The 14,360-nt window shown below is 35.4% G+C and overlaps 1 protein-coding gene across 1 annotated transcript in view; it reads left to right on the forward strand.

The window, feature by feature from the left end:
* MYO5B (myosin VB) overlaps positions 1-14,360 on the forward strand; it is a 518,558-nt gene that overhangs the window by 492,825 nt on the left and 11,373 nt on the right. Inside the window, exons 33-37 of the mRNA XM_051969631.1 lie at positions 279-422; positions 4,186-4,337; positions 7,863-7,952; positions 10,222-10,372; positions 12,700-12,985. Coding sequence (XP_051825591.1) covers positions 279-422; positions 4,186-4,337; positions 7,863-7,952; positions 10,222-10,372; positions 12,700-12,985 — 823 coding nt within the window. The remainder of the gene's footprint in view (positions 1-278; positions 423-4,185; positions 4,338-7,862; positions 7,953-10,221; positions 10,373-12,699; positions 12,986-14,360) is intronic.

Below are 14,360 nucleotides of genomic sequence, written 5' to 3' on the forward strand. Positions count from 1 at the left end.
AAAGGTCAGGTTTCTCCCACTGCATCCAGGGCCATTGCCATTTGGGCTGACTTGTGTCTTGCCAGTGGATTCCCATGAACCTAGAGGAGAAAGAGAAGTTGTTAACTCTGCATGGCCCTATCTTACTGAAAGCCAAGTCACTTGCACGCCAAGACTTCCTGATGTTATTGTTCTTTTTCCAGAACAAAATTCACACAACAAACAACCAACAAGAACATCTTCTCAGCTGGCCTTATAGCATCAGTTAATGTTTCTTTTTGTCTTTCTTCCTCCTTTAGCTGCCCAAGCATTAGCACAGAGTGAGAGAAAACGGCATGAACTTACCAGACAGGTCACAGTCCAAAGGAAGGAGAAGGATTTCCAGGGAATGCTGGAGTACTACAAAGAAGATGAGCCCCTCCTCATTCGGAATCTGGTAACAGGTTAGAAAAAGGTTTTATGACCTTCTCACTTTAGTAGCTGCGTTGGAAATTCTGGGACAATTTGATAAAATGGACACTTGGTCTTCAGTGGGTCTGATTATATCCAAGCCTAAGCTTGTGGGAATTTGAAAGTTGGTTCTCTGGGGTTTAGACTGAAGAGGAGTTTAGACTGAGAATTGTATTGTGCTGATAGAGTTAGGATGGTACAAAGCCCAGATACAATGTATCCCTGCCACTGGAGTAAGGCCACTGTGTATCTCTCTGTGATTTCAGGGCTGGGCTGCTAATATTTGACTTTTGGAGGTAAAAGTGCTTTCAGTGGCAGGGATGAAATGATTCATCCGTGGATACCATACTGACTAACTATTCAGGAATCTTCTGATCCACCTATTATTGCCTGATTCAAAGAATTAGGGCAAGATAGTAGACTCTAGAATTTCTCAAACATAGAAGAAGGATTTTCCATGAGAACTGGAAAGAGACTGGGCCAAATGGATTTTAGTCTCAGCTTATGTTTGTGTATATCAATGTGTGTGTGTGTGTGTGTGTGTGTGTGTGTGTGTGTGTGTGTACATATATTTTTAGAAGCTCTAAATTTATTCTTAGGAAAGACTTTGCACACAGGATGCACTTCTCAAAGATTTTTTCCCTTTAATGGACCCCAAGCAGATGCTAGTTTCAGTGCTCTAGAAGGGCTTTCTCCCTACTGATATCCTCTGGCTGCTTCTAGTCATGGTTTGTTCTACAACAGAGTTATGTGGGCAGCTAATTTGAAAAACTTTGTAGTTTAGGAGAAAACCTATTATCAGGAAACTTGAGTTCTACTTCTGATTGTAAGTAAACCCCCAAGCAAGTCATTCAACTGCTCTATTTTCTCAAATAACGAGATAAATTTAGCCAAAAATAAACAAAAAAATAGAAATTAAGGAGATGAATAGAATTTTAGAAAAGTTAGACATCACAGAAGTTTGGGGAAAAATGAATGGGAAAAGAAATGGATATTTTTTTCTCAGTGGTACATGACACCTGTACAAAAATAAACCATATGTTAGAGCTTAAAATCCTCACAACCAAATACAGAAAAGCAGAAACAGGAAATGGATCCTTTTTAGATAATAATGCAAGAAAAATAATGCAAGTTCCATTTAATAAAGAACCATGGACAGACAGATTAAAATTAATTGGAAACTAAATAATCTAGTCCTAAAGAATTAGTTTGTCAAAGAATAAATTATAGGGGAAAAAATAATTTCATTAAAGAGAGTGGCAACAATGAAACAACATCAAAATATATGGGATATAATCAAAATAATACGTAGGGGAAATTTTATCTATCTATTTACTCATTGTGAAAATGAATAAGAGAGATGAGAGAGTCTTGAAAAGTCTTAATTGTGGCCTACGTGGTAGTGTGCTCCTATAATCTCTTCCACCAGGGAGATGGCAATTCTCTTCATTCTGGGAGTTCCAAGGCAGTTGCATGCCCATACTATCACTGACAATGATATTATGAGTCCTTCAAGAGTAAAAAGCCACCAGGTTATCCAAAGAGGAACAAACCAACCCAGGATGGAAACAGAGCAGTCAAAGATCCTGGGATGATCAGCCTGGGTCTGTGAGAGGCCCTTATACTTAGAACCTGGACAAGATAGGAGGCCTGATCTCAAGAGAGAGAAGGAAGAAAGGAAGGGAAGGAAGATGTGCTATACTAGTTTCAGAGATGATCCATCAATCAGAAGGATGTGTTGACATCTATTCTCCTAGGTTGTGTGGGGATTTGTAAGGTTATACACAATACACAAACCTGTCCACCAGGAGAATACAATGTAGTTGTGGTTTTGGTTTTGTGTTTAATATACCTCCTAAAGCTAGATCCTGACCTAGTACCTGTTATAAAGATGAATTTTTCCCAGTGATCAGTCACTAAATAAACACAGGATGATATATAGAAGCTGAATATTGATTTTAAAATTCAGACTTCAGTCTTGGCGGTTTGGCGCATTAATATAAAATGTGGGATTCTTAAATTCATGATGTGAAATTAAGAGAAAAAAGGACCCTAAAAATGAATCCTACTTGTATTTGGTGCTTAGAAAACATAATACAGTCCCTTGTAAATGAATAGTGTATAGGGAGAGTTAACAATAGCCTATTAATTTAGGTAATTTAATTACTTCTCCCATATCCCCAAAGATCTTTTCTTTAGTTGAACAACAAATGTACATTAGACAGTTAACTTTACACTCAGCCTTATCAGATTCTTGATTGGGGGTAGGGGGGTGGAAGGTGGGAAGTAGGAGGGATAGAGAGGGAAGTAGAAAAAAGATAGACACATTAGTAAACAAGTATAAGACAGTCACTAAAAACACACATTAAATATTAATAGTGTGAAAGTTGCCACAAGACAGTAAATAGTTATTAAATCATTAAGACAAACAGTAAATGCAATTTCATCCAAGGAAGAAAAGATCAATCCTTAGCATTTCCCTGTACCTGGCAGAATCACACTACCTTAGGGGTTGGGTTCTTCTGTCACACTGCCTTGGCAAGACTTGCAGCATGATGTTGCAAATAGAAAATTGGACATTTGAGACATTAAGACCTGGATTCAAATTCTGTCCCAGGCATTTACTAGCCAAATGACCCTGAGCAAATGACTTTCCCCTTCTGAGGTTCAATTTCCTTATCTGGAAAATGGAAAGAATAGTAGTACCAATCTCACAAAATTGTTGGGAAAATTAAATGAGATCATATACATGGAAAGCACTTTGAAAATCTAGCTGCTAATGTTGTTATTATTCCCATCTGCTAAAGGAGATTATGTCAACTTCAGTTGAAATAGCAAATATTAAGAGAATGTAGATGTAAGAGTTAGGTAGCCAAAAGGAAAGTAATTTTATGCTCTGGAAATTTCTAGTTTTATCTTTAATTTTTTATAACCCTTTTCTTTACCTAGAAACTCTTGTCTTGATGCACAGATGCACTAAGGATCCATGAGGGTCACACTTGGTTACCCTTCTATAATAGATATGAAGAGCCAAAGAGAACACCTGAATATTGCAGTCCAAACAGTGAAAAGAGAAGGTTTAAAAATAAATTCAGAATAATTCCTGGGTGAATTAATTCTGTAAAATAGCATTTGCTAGGAAATCCAAGTTTGCCCCCCCCCCCAAAAAAAAAAAACACACCTTTAGTAAGCAAAACTGGTGAGACTTCCTTAGGGCAAATATCTTACTGTGGATATAGTGGCCTGTTGTGTGAGTTCTTGTGCCTAAGGCAGTGTAAGGAGAGAGGGCAAATTGACAAGATTGACTTGTCCAGAAAATGCTCTGTAATCTGTACAAAATGGCTTTCAGCTTCTTTCTTCGGGAAAGTCAGCTGCAATTATGAGAGCAATGGTGGAATACTAATGTGATTTGTCTGTTTCACCCCTTACTCTCATAAATTTAATCATTTAAGATTTAAACTGCTTTTGAAATGTGTCTTACTCTTGGTTTATTTTTTTTTTTTACTTTTTTATAATTTTTTTGCAAGACAATTGAGGTTAAATGGCTTGCCCAGGGTCACACAACTAAGAAATATTAAGTGTCTAAGGCCAGATTTCAACTCAGGACCTCCTGATTCCAGGGTTGGTGTTCTGTCTACTCTGCCATCTAGCTGTCCCTACTCTTGTGTTACAACATTTTTTTACATGGTGAGCCAAGATTATGCATCTTCTGGTTTCTTCTTAATAGTAACTCCTTTGTTTTTTATTTTTTGGTAGATCTGAAACCTCAGACTCTATCAGGCACAGTTCCATGTCTTCCTGCTTACATCCTCTACATGTGTATCAGACATGCAGATTATGTCAATGATGACCTTAAAGTTCATTCCCTGCTCACCTCAACCATCAATGGCATCAAGAAAGTACTAAAGGTAACTAACTGTTAGGAAATCTTGTATTTGAAATAAATGAAGAGAACTCAATCTGCTTAGACTTTGAGGGAAAGAAGAGAAAGGGAGAGTATCTTACAAACCTCCTTCTCCATAGGTAAGTGATTCAGCTATTTACCTCTTACATTTTCATCATCCTTGATAAATGAGGACTCCACATAAGATCATCTTTCAGTAAACTGAAACTGAACTTCTATAAATATTGCAATTTAGTTTTAAACCTTTCAAAGGGACTCTTTCTAAAAGTGAACTACATACTTTCTTCCTAAAATATATAATATGAAAGAAATATCACCTTTTAGGGAGTGTATGGCCATTGTCATGAACAGATATTATTTTACTTCAATTCTGTGCCTGATTTTTAGTTTGTTTGCTCCTCTGATATTTGTCCATCTGAAATAGTATCTGATTTCTAAGTCTCCTTTCCACCTCCTTCTGTTTTATTGCTTCACATATCTATTGTCTATGAAACTATCCATTCATTGATTCATTAAACAAACATTTTTAAGCACATTTTGTGCAGAGAATTCTTCTAGATAATAGGAGAGACAAAAAAGTACTCAAAAAAGGTACAGTCTAATGGTACATAAGGCACAGGTAGAGTAATATATAACCATACATGAATGAATCGCAAAACAAAGTACTTTGTCAGGTTGGTGGATGGGTAGGCACAGATTGTTACCAATAATGGATCTCTAAGGAAGTTTTCATTGAGGAGGGGCATTTGAATGGGGTGTTGAAGACCATTTGAGATAATTCATATAAAGAACTTTTAAAGCTTTACAGCATTATGTAAATGTGAATTATTAAAAAGATGATTGTTTAAGAAATGCTGACTAATTAATAAGCAAAGAGAAGGAAGGATGTTCCAAGGCAAAGGCAATATTCTCAATTATTAAGTCCTAAGTATTAAAAGGTACATTAAGTGTTTGGGTTACTCTTTATATAAAGCAGACTAGTTTAGCTGAAGCTAAGTTTGGTGTTGCAGCTAAGGCTAGAAAGAGGGTGACCCCAACTATAGAGGACTTTGAATATCATGCTAAGAAGTTTGAACTCACATAGACGACCATAGAGAACTACTTAAGAATGTTGAACCAAGCAATCTATTCATAGAAAAGATTATTTTGGTAGGCATGTGAAGAGGGAAATGGAGGCAAGAAGGCCTAATGGAACGGCTATTGCAATTGTGTGTGAAGGTAGGAATGAGGACCTATACCAGGGTGAGAGAAGTAGGGTTAGAGAGAAGAAAGAAATTGCAGAAGAGAGTCAATAAAACTTGGTAACTTTGAAGTTAAGAGACACGACGAAGGGAAGAATCAAAGATAACTGCAAGATTAGGTAAATGGATATTGAAGTCAGAAGGAAGAACAGGTTTGCTGGAAGAGATTGATCAGCTGGATTTTGGAATCTGAGGTACAGATGGTATATCCAGATGGATCTTTTCTGTTGGTAGCTGAAAATGCAGGCTTAGAATCAGAAGTGACATTGGAAGTAGAAGTTTAGACATCACCTTCATAGAAACAGTGGTTGAAGCTATATGAATGAAAGGGATTGTTAGGAAAGAAAGGAGAGAGCAAAGTACATAATCTTGGGGAATACCCACATTTTTTAAGTGTAAATATTTTTCCTTATCTATAAATTGGGTAGGATACACCCACTTCACAGAATTATTATGAGAAAAATACTTGGAAATGTAATTTTTAAAATTTCATTAAATGTTTCCTAATTAAATTTTTAAAAATTAGCATTCATTGTTTAAAATTTTGAATTCCAAATTCTCTCTGGCTCCTTCATGATCCCTTGAGAAGGCAAGCAATATAATATCAATTACATATATGAAATCACAAATAGATTTCCACATTAGCCTTGGTTTAAAAGAAAACACACATATGTGCATGAGCATGTGTGTGTGTTTGAAAAAGAGAGAGAGAAAGATAAAGAAAATCAAAAAAATTGGCTTACATCTGCACTCAGAATTCATCTGTTTTTTCCTCTGGAGATGGACAGCATTTTTCATCATGAATGCTTTGGAATTGTCTTGGACTATTGTATTGATCAGAATAGCAAAGTCTTTCACAGTTGATCATTGTTACAATATTGCTGTATATTGTTTTTGTTAGTTCTGCTCACTTCCCTTTCTGTCAGTTCATATAATGCTTTCCAGCAAAACTTAATTTTTTACATACTATCCCAAAGATTTTAGCTTAAAAATGTATTAAGACTTTTGGAACCCACTATGTTTTACTATTACCTCCTTGATTGAATTTTTCTGAATTTTGGGCTCCACTATTTGCTCCTATTATTTCCCTGATTAAATTTGTTATCCCACCCTCTCTCCATAGTCATTGATTAAGCTGATAGACACAAAGGAGGGCCAATAGGTGTTGGGTATTTTTACTTTCTCTCATGTCTGGGGAACCATCCATTTCTCTACCTATTGTTCTGAGGTGTTGGTCCAGGATGAAGGTCCTCCCTAGATAGTGGATTCCATAGACCGTGTGTTTTTACAGTTTATCGCCGTAAATCCCATAGGTATGCAAGCAATATCCACATGGTCTCATCATCACCTTCATATTGGATGATGTCATGTTGCCTTTTGATTTGTTACAATACTTACTTGGCTGTTCACTCTTTATTTTTTGATATACAACCATTATTGGCTTTTGATTTTTTTTCTTATACATTTATCCACATGGTGACTTTCCCCATTGCAGTTTTGACATATTGCAGATTGGCATAAGAAATTAAATGGGAATGGGGAGGAGGGCAAAGTTTTGCAGACGCTGCAGCCAGCAGATGATGCAGAAAAAGTTGAAAAACTCAGAAATGCATAATATATATGTGTCGTATTATGCAATATCAACATATTTCATCTTTTGATACCATAATAATTCAGACTTCTTCTCTGTAAGAAGGGAAACCAAACATTTTTTGCAGATTTTCCAGATTGTGAGGGCACCATGCCCCATCTCCTATGATATGGAAGGGATAACTGTATTCTTTTCTTTGGTTGTAAGGAAAATGCTCAGGGAAACTTATAGCACTACATATATATGAATTATCTAGCTGGCTTAGCTCAGTTGACTAAAGTTAAGAGGTTTAGAAAAACTGTACCATAGGTTTACAAATAAACCTTTCATATGCTCAGTGAATATCATGTTTTTCTGCTGTCATGGATAGCACCCTTAATACTAGACAGCTGTCTAGCATGTGTGGTACTGGGGGATTGAATAAAAGAGAGGCATTTTCTAAAAGCTTATCTTTGTAGTTAGAAAAATATTTAGCTCAACCAAATAACTTCTTTATAGTAGCCTCATCTCTGAGTATGATTATCTAATTAAAGCCTTGTTGGATAACAGAGTAGAAACCAGAAAAACAGGCACAATAGGATGAAAAATGGAATAAAATTTGAGAGAATAAGATAAATATATCCAATGTAATGTTATTTAAATAATAAGATTAAAAGATGGATATTAGTCATTCAGTAAATTTTATTATCCCCTTCAGAAGCACAACGATGATTTCGAGATGACATCCTTTTGGTTATCCAATACATGCCGCCTTCTTCATTGCTTGAAGCAGTACAGTGGGGATGAGGTAAGAGAGAAACATTATTGTCAGTTTACAGATACAACAATACAAAGAAGAAGGGGATGAAAGAAAGGAAGAAGAGGAGAAAAAGAGGAGGGAGAAGGAGAGAGAAGGGAGAGGAGGGAGAAAAGAGGGAAGGGGGAAAAGAGAAATGGGGAAAAAAGATGAAAGAAATAAGGAAAGAAAAAAATAAAGAAATATTATTACCCTACATCAAGACTGGTCAGTCTCTCCAAATCTAGCTGGACTGGTAAAAAGGATATTTGAACCCTTTCTAAATTGACAGAAACTATATGTTCTACAAGCATAATCTTTAAGAAGTTCGCTTCCACACTACAATGAGGCATTGGAGAAAGCTGTGTGTATGTGTACACATGTGCGCTTAAAAATTTTTTATCTAAATCTAAATGTCTAGATTGGTATAGAGACTAACCAATAGAGAAATTCTTTTGATCAATACAGATTGACATGTTTTATACCTTACATTCTTGAGTGTTTCCTGGGACACTGAGATGATTAATGACTCTTCTGGCATCCACTAGAGCTTTTAGCCTCTGCTGAAGCTTTAGCAAAATCTACCATGTACTTTAAAAAATATATACATATACACATATATATGTACACACATGTGTCTCTGTGTATATACATATATATACATATATATGTGTGGTTTTTGCAAAATTGGCTGTCCCTTTAGTCACTGAAATGTGTTCTTCACAACAAAGTATAACCTAACTTCAGCTTATAGTAGAATCTTCTCCCAGATTGTCTGACTCAGCACGTCAGAAGAGTTGAATTTGTTCCAAGGCTAGCTTGGGCTGTATTCAAAAGGGCACATTTTCAAATGTGTTTCAGAAAGAAAAGATGAAACGCTAAAAGAAGCTTGTTCCTATCATAGAGCTTGTAGAAGAGCTCTGGATTTAAATTTATTAGTCTGATTCCATCTCTGCTCATTACTGTTGTATGACTTTGAGGAAGTCATTTCTTTCTTAAGGTTCCATTTCTTCCTCTGTAAAATGAGGGGATAGATCTCTAAGGTCATTTCAGCATTAATTCAAGATCTTATTAGAAATTTTACTTTCTTCCCTTAAGAAAAAAAGTTATTTTGCACTTTATTGTCCTCTAACAAGAAAAGACTGGAAAATTTCACTGCAACATCCAGTAGAATTCCAAGCTCTGATGTCACATGTGCTTTGGACTCACAACCAGAGTTCTAGACCAGTCCCTTAATGAGCAGAGGATCGGAACACACACGCAGAGTAGCAGTAGAAGACTTTCCATCTACTGTAGATGGATATGATAAAGAATAGGCATCTGCAGTTCCCTGGACCTGACCCACCAGCCTGCTTTGTATACTCTGTGAGTCAAGAATGTTTTTACATTTTAAAATAAAGTGAGTTTTTAAAATGTAGCAATCATTCTTATCTCCAGACTACATATAAAACAGGCTTTGGCTTGAATTTGGCCCTTTAGCTACAGTGTCCCTATCTACTGATCTCTAAATTATAACCTCTTGGAGCAAATTAAAACTTTAAAAAGATGGGCAGGAAGATATGCTAACCCCCTCTTTTAGGGGCTTTCCTGAGAACCTCTGGACAAGACAGAATCTCCCATATACCCAAATTGTCAGGAAGAAGAACACATATTAACAATGTCTGATGGCCCAAGTATGAAATAGTAGGTCAAGGTTATTTTCAGCTTTCACCAAAACAAGAAATTCTGGACTATTGTGCAAAGCATGCCAGATATGGAATCAGAAAGCCTCTACTAATTAATAACTTTGTGACCTGGGAGAAGCCAATTCATGTTCATGGACCTCTTATTTATCAAGGAAAGGACTGGACTAGAATGATTCCTGAAGTCAGTAATAGCTTTAAATTTATAATCCAGTGATTTTTTGTACTTAAGAATTAGGATTTAACATGTCGACTTACTTGGGTTCATTCCCAACTTTGCCAGTACTGCGATTTGGGGTAGGTCATTTAAATCCTCTGTGCCATTGTTTCCTCATCTCTATAAAAATGAGGGTAAACTAAAGGTTAACCTTTAGTCCCTTCCAGATGAAATTCTATTTTTTTTCATATTTGTTCTTTTACATGTCACATGAACAGCATCCAAATGCTAACATTAGAATATTATAGCTGGTTGTTTTTTACAAGTTACAACCAAAGAATGAGGGACTCTCTGAGACAACCATGGTCCAAAGGGTAAAGGGCTAGCTGTCATCCTGTCCTTGGCAGAAGATGAACTTTCCCAATGTATTTTCTCCTACCAGGGCTTCATGACCCAGAACACCCCCAAACAGAATGAACACTGTCTTAAAAATTTTGACCTCACTGAATACCGCCAAGTCTTAAGCGATCTCTCCATCCAGATTTACCAGCAGCTCATTAAGATTGCAGAGGGCATGTTACAACCGATGATAGGTAAGTGGATATTAAACAATTCATATGATTGTGAGGTTTGGAAGGGAGGCCAAAGATAGCTTGTTCCATGTTGCCACCCCCTCAGAAGAGCTTTTGCAACAGACATGGGAGAATCTCCAGAGAAAGTTTTTTCTAAGCAAATCAACCTGCCTTCTATGTGGGTTGGAGTATTTGCTTCAATCCTCCCTTTTCAAAGTGCAGATAGAATTTTTTTTAAAAAGCAAAAACTTTATAAACTCCCAACAGGATTAATAATTGCCTGGTATTAGACTCTTGTATATGGTTATGTTTTGAAGTATGAGAAAGAAACCACAATGCACCTAAATCCATGTGACTTGTGTAGAAAGGAGATGAAATGTTCATTACTCTGTTAGAGAGCACAAAATTGTCTGTCTGAAAGATATGTGTATCCAGAGAGAAACATTTTCCTTCCTTGTTAGTCTGATGAGGAATAGCTGTACCAGTCACTCAAGAGACCTCAAGAGACAGTTGCCTCAGGAGTTGTGTTCCTTTATATAGTGGTTTAATAGAAAGTGTCCTGGATGATATTAGGTTAACACTTACCTAAAGTACACAGAAAAATGCTGCTGGCTTTTCTGAAGACAGAGTTCTGTCAATTTATTTTTAAAATAAGCATAAAAGTTGAGGTTCATCCCTCTGCTACTTTAAAGATGTAGCAAAAATAATGAACAAAACCTACATAAAATTCATGTACAATAAAGTAAATGCTGTACAACTCATGCCACTTAACAGTTTATTATAGGAACTAGACATAACTCAACGAGCAGCATAAAAGTTTGTTTGCATATTACTTTGGGATGCTAGGTAATTTTCAATTTTTAAAAAAAGAAATTCCATTATTCTTAGAATTTTTTTTCATTTTAGTCTTTGATTACTCTTCAAATTAGGTTCATGGTAAACTGATATAATTTGATATTTACAAATATGTGAAAGGTAACATGAAATTTCACTATTTTTTGTTTTCTAAATTTTGGTTACATAAATGCAAACCAATTGACAGTTATATAAGCTTTTGAACACAAACTATAAAATTAAAGATTTTCTATTACTCTTTAAATATTTTCATATTGAAATCCACTTTCAATTAAAAAGAGAAAAAAAAATTCTTAGACTCCAGATTAAATTCTATTTGCTGTCATTTTCATTCTTCACTGAAGCCCATTTTCTCAGGCAGTACAAAGGTACAGAAATTAATAGCTGGGAGTCCTATCTTTTTTTAGGAGTCCAGCCATGCTTCCATAAAATGAAATGAAAGTTTTTTAAGTTCCATGGATAAGGGAGGTCTTAAAAGTATCCATTCATACCATATTCTTCATTATAATAAGCTATATTATAGGAAAATTCCAATCTAGTCTATTTCTCAGGCAGAGAAACAAAATTACCAGTTGAATAACTTGCCCCAGATGCTTCCAGAGCAACTTCTTTCTTATCCTTCTCAGCTATTTCTTATTCTCCTCCCACCCCAAAAGATGGTGACCTAAAGTCTAGAAGGCTATTTGAAAGGTTTACTTCACATTATATAGTATTTGATAGTCTTTATTACTCTTTATCCTTGGAGCTTTTTCTAGAACTTACTTCTTAACCCTTTTAAATTCTTGGAGACTCTTGGCCAAAAACATTCCATGCCAAGGAAGAGTAAAATGTTAAAATAATATTAATAACAAACATTTATATAGCATTTTAAATTTTTCTTAGCTCTTTACAAATATCTTGTCTTATTCTCACAATTCTGGGCTTTAGATGCTGTCATTATCCCCATTTTATATGAAGCATACATATATATATTAGATTGAAGGAGATAAGAGGATATGAAATGCTTGGAGTCATACAGCTAGGTCTAAGGCCAAATTTGAACTCAGGTCTTCCTGACTGGGTCCAGTACTCTATTCACTGTGTGTGTGTGTGTGTGTGTATGTGTGTGTGTGTAATTTTTTTTGGCAAGCTACCTTAAGAACAGGCATATTTATAAATTTTTTTGTCCCTGGGTATTTTTCTGGTGCCCCATTTCCCAACTTCTTAAACTATAGTCATGACCCCATATGGGGTATCATAACTAAAAATATGGGGACATGAAATTATGATTTATTATCAGTAAATGTTTGATTTGCATATCTATTTTATTTATCTATATACCTGGGATCATGTAAAAATTTCTTGAATGAAAAAGGAGTCATGAGTGGAAAAAGGTTAAGGAGCTCTATCCTATATCAAAACTCAAGAGTAACTGGAACATCTGGGTGATATAAAAATTAACAATCTTGTTTCATAGGGAAAATCTTTGAGCCCATTTGCTATTTTCTTCCTAGTGTCCGCCATGTTGGAAAATGAAAGCATTCAGGGTTTGTCTGGAGTGAAACCAACAGGCTACAGGAAGCGATCTTCCAGCATGGTGGATGGGGACAATTCCTACAGCCTCGATGCCATCATACGCCAGATGAATTCCTTTCACAGTGTGATGTGCGATCAGGGCCTTGATCCTGAGATCATACAGCAGGTGTTTAAGCAGCTCTTCTACATGATCAATGCTGTAGCCCTCAACAACCTCTTGCTCAGGAAGGATGTCTGTTCTTGGAGCACAGGCATGCAACTCCGGTGAGTTAAGGTGGGGTTAGGAGAAAGGTGTCCAGAGTGCCCACAGCAACAACTGATATCACAAACTAGAACCACAAAGCAGAAATTTTAACTCAGTTCAGCAAAATTTAAATCCCTCCTGTGAGTGAGGTACTATGCTTAGATGCTTTATCCCTAAAAAAGAAAACCATAATACTACAGAGTTGGGAAACTTACCATTTGACATTTAGGTAGCAAACATTTACCTATAGATATAAAGATAAATATAAAATAGATTTAGGAGAAACTTAAAAATTAAGTAATTGAAGAGTTTATATACATGAATGAATCAATACCAAGAAGATGGAACTTTTTTCAAATTAGTTTGTAGATATAATATAATGCCAATTGAGACATCAGCGGACAGTTTCATTAGAATCTGATCAAGTTGCTGAGTGAAATGAGCAGAACCAGGAGATCATCATACATGGCAACAACAAAATTATATGATGATTGTTTCTGATGGATGTGGCTCTTTTTAACAATGAGATGATTCAAACTACTTCCAATGATCTAGTGATGAAGAAAGCCATCTACACCCAGAGAGAGGATTATGGGATTTGAGTGTGGATCATAATATAGCATTCTCACTCTTTTTGTTGTTGTTTGATTGCATCTTATTTTCTTTCTCATTTTTTCTGGTCTGATTTGATTTTTCTTGTGCAGCAAAATAATTGTATAAATATGTATGCATATATTGGATTTAACATATTTCTACCATGTTTAACATATATTGTACTACTTGACATCTAGGAGAGGAAGTAGGTGAAGGAAGGAAGGAAGTGGAACATAATGTTTTGCAAGGATTAATGTCACGTAATTATCCATGCATATGTTTTGAAAAATAAAAAGCTTTAATTAAAAAAAAAAGAATTTTATCAAGTGACAACAAAATGTATACAGAAAAATAAATAGACATGGTTATTAGGAAAATTATGAAAAATATTGAGGAAGAAGAAGGCCTCACTCTCTTAAATCTCAAATGATTTCCACAAAGCAATAATGATCAAAATCATTTAGTTCCAGATTTTAAAATTTAAAAATAGATCATTAGGAAAAAAAATAGATATTTGAGAATTGGAACTAAAAGTATATAGCATACTAGTGTGTTATTTATTCCAGACCACAAATCAATAGAATAGGAATCATTTTCAATAAAAATTATTAGATTGGCTGAATAGCAATATGGAGGGGGGAAAGTGGAAGGATCAGAGCTTCTTATTGCCACAGAGACTTTAAAAAGTTCAAGTAGAGAAACTTTATTTTTAAAAAACTGTAAGAAAACAGTGCCGTATTTATCAATAATAATTGTGTGGAAGAAAAAAAATGTCCCTATATATTTAATAAAATTTAAAAA

Source organism: Antechinus flavipes, chromosome 1 (assembly GCF_016432865.1).
Source record: "Antechinus flavipes isolate AdamAnt ecotype Samford, QLD, Australia chromosome 1, AdamAnt_v2, whole genome shotgun sequence".
NCBI lineage: Eukaryota > Metazoa > Chordata > Mammalia > Dasyuromorphia > Dasyuridae > Antechinus > Antechinus flavipes.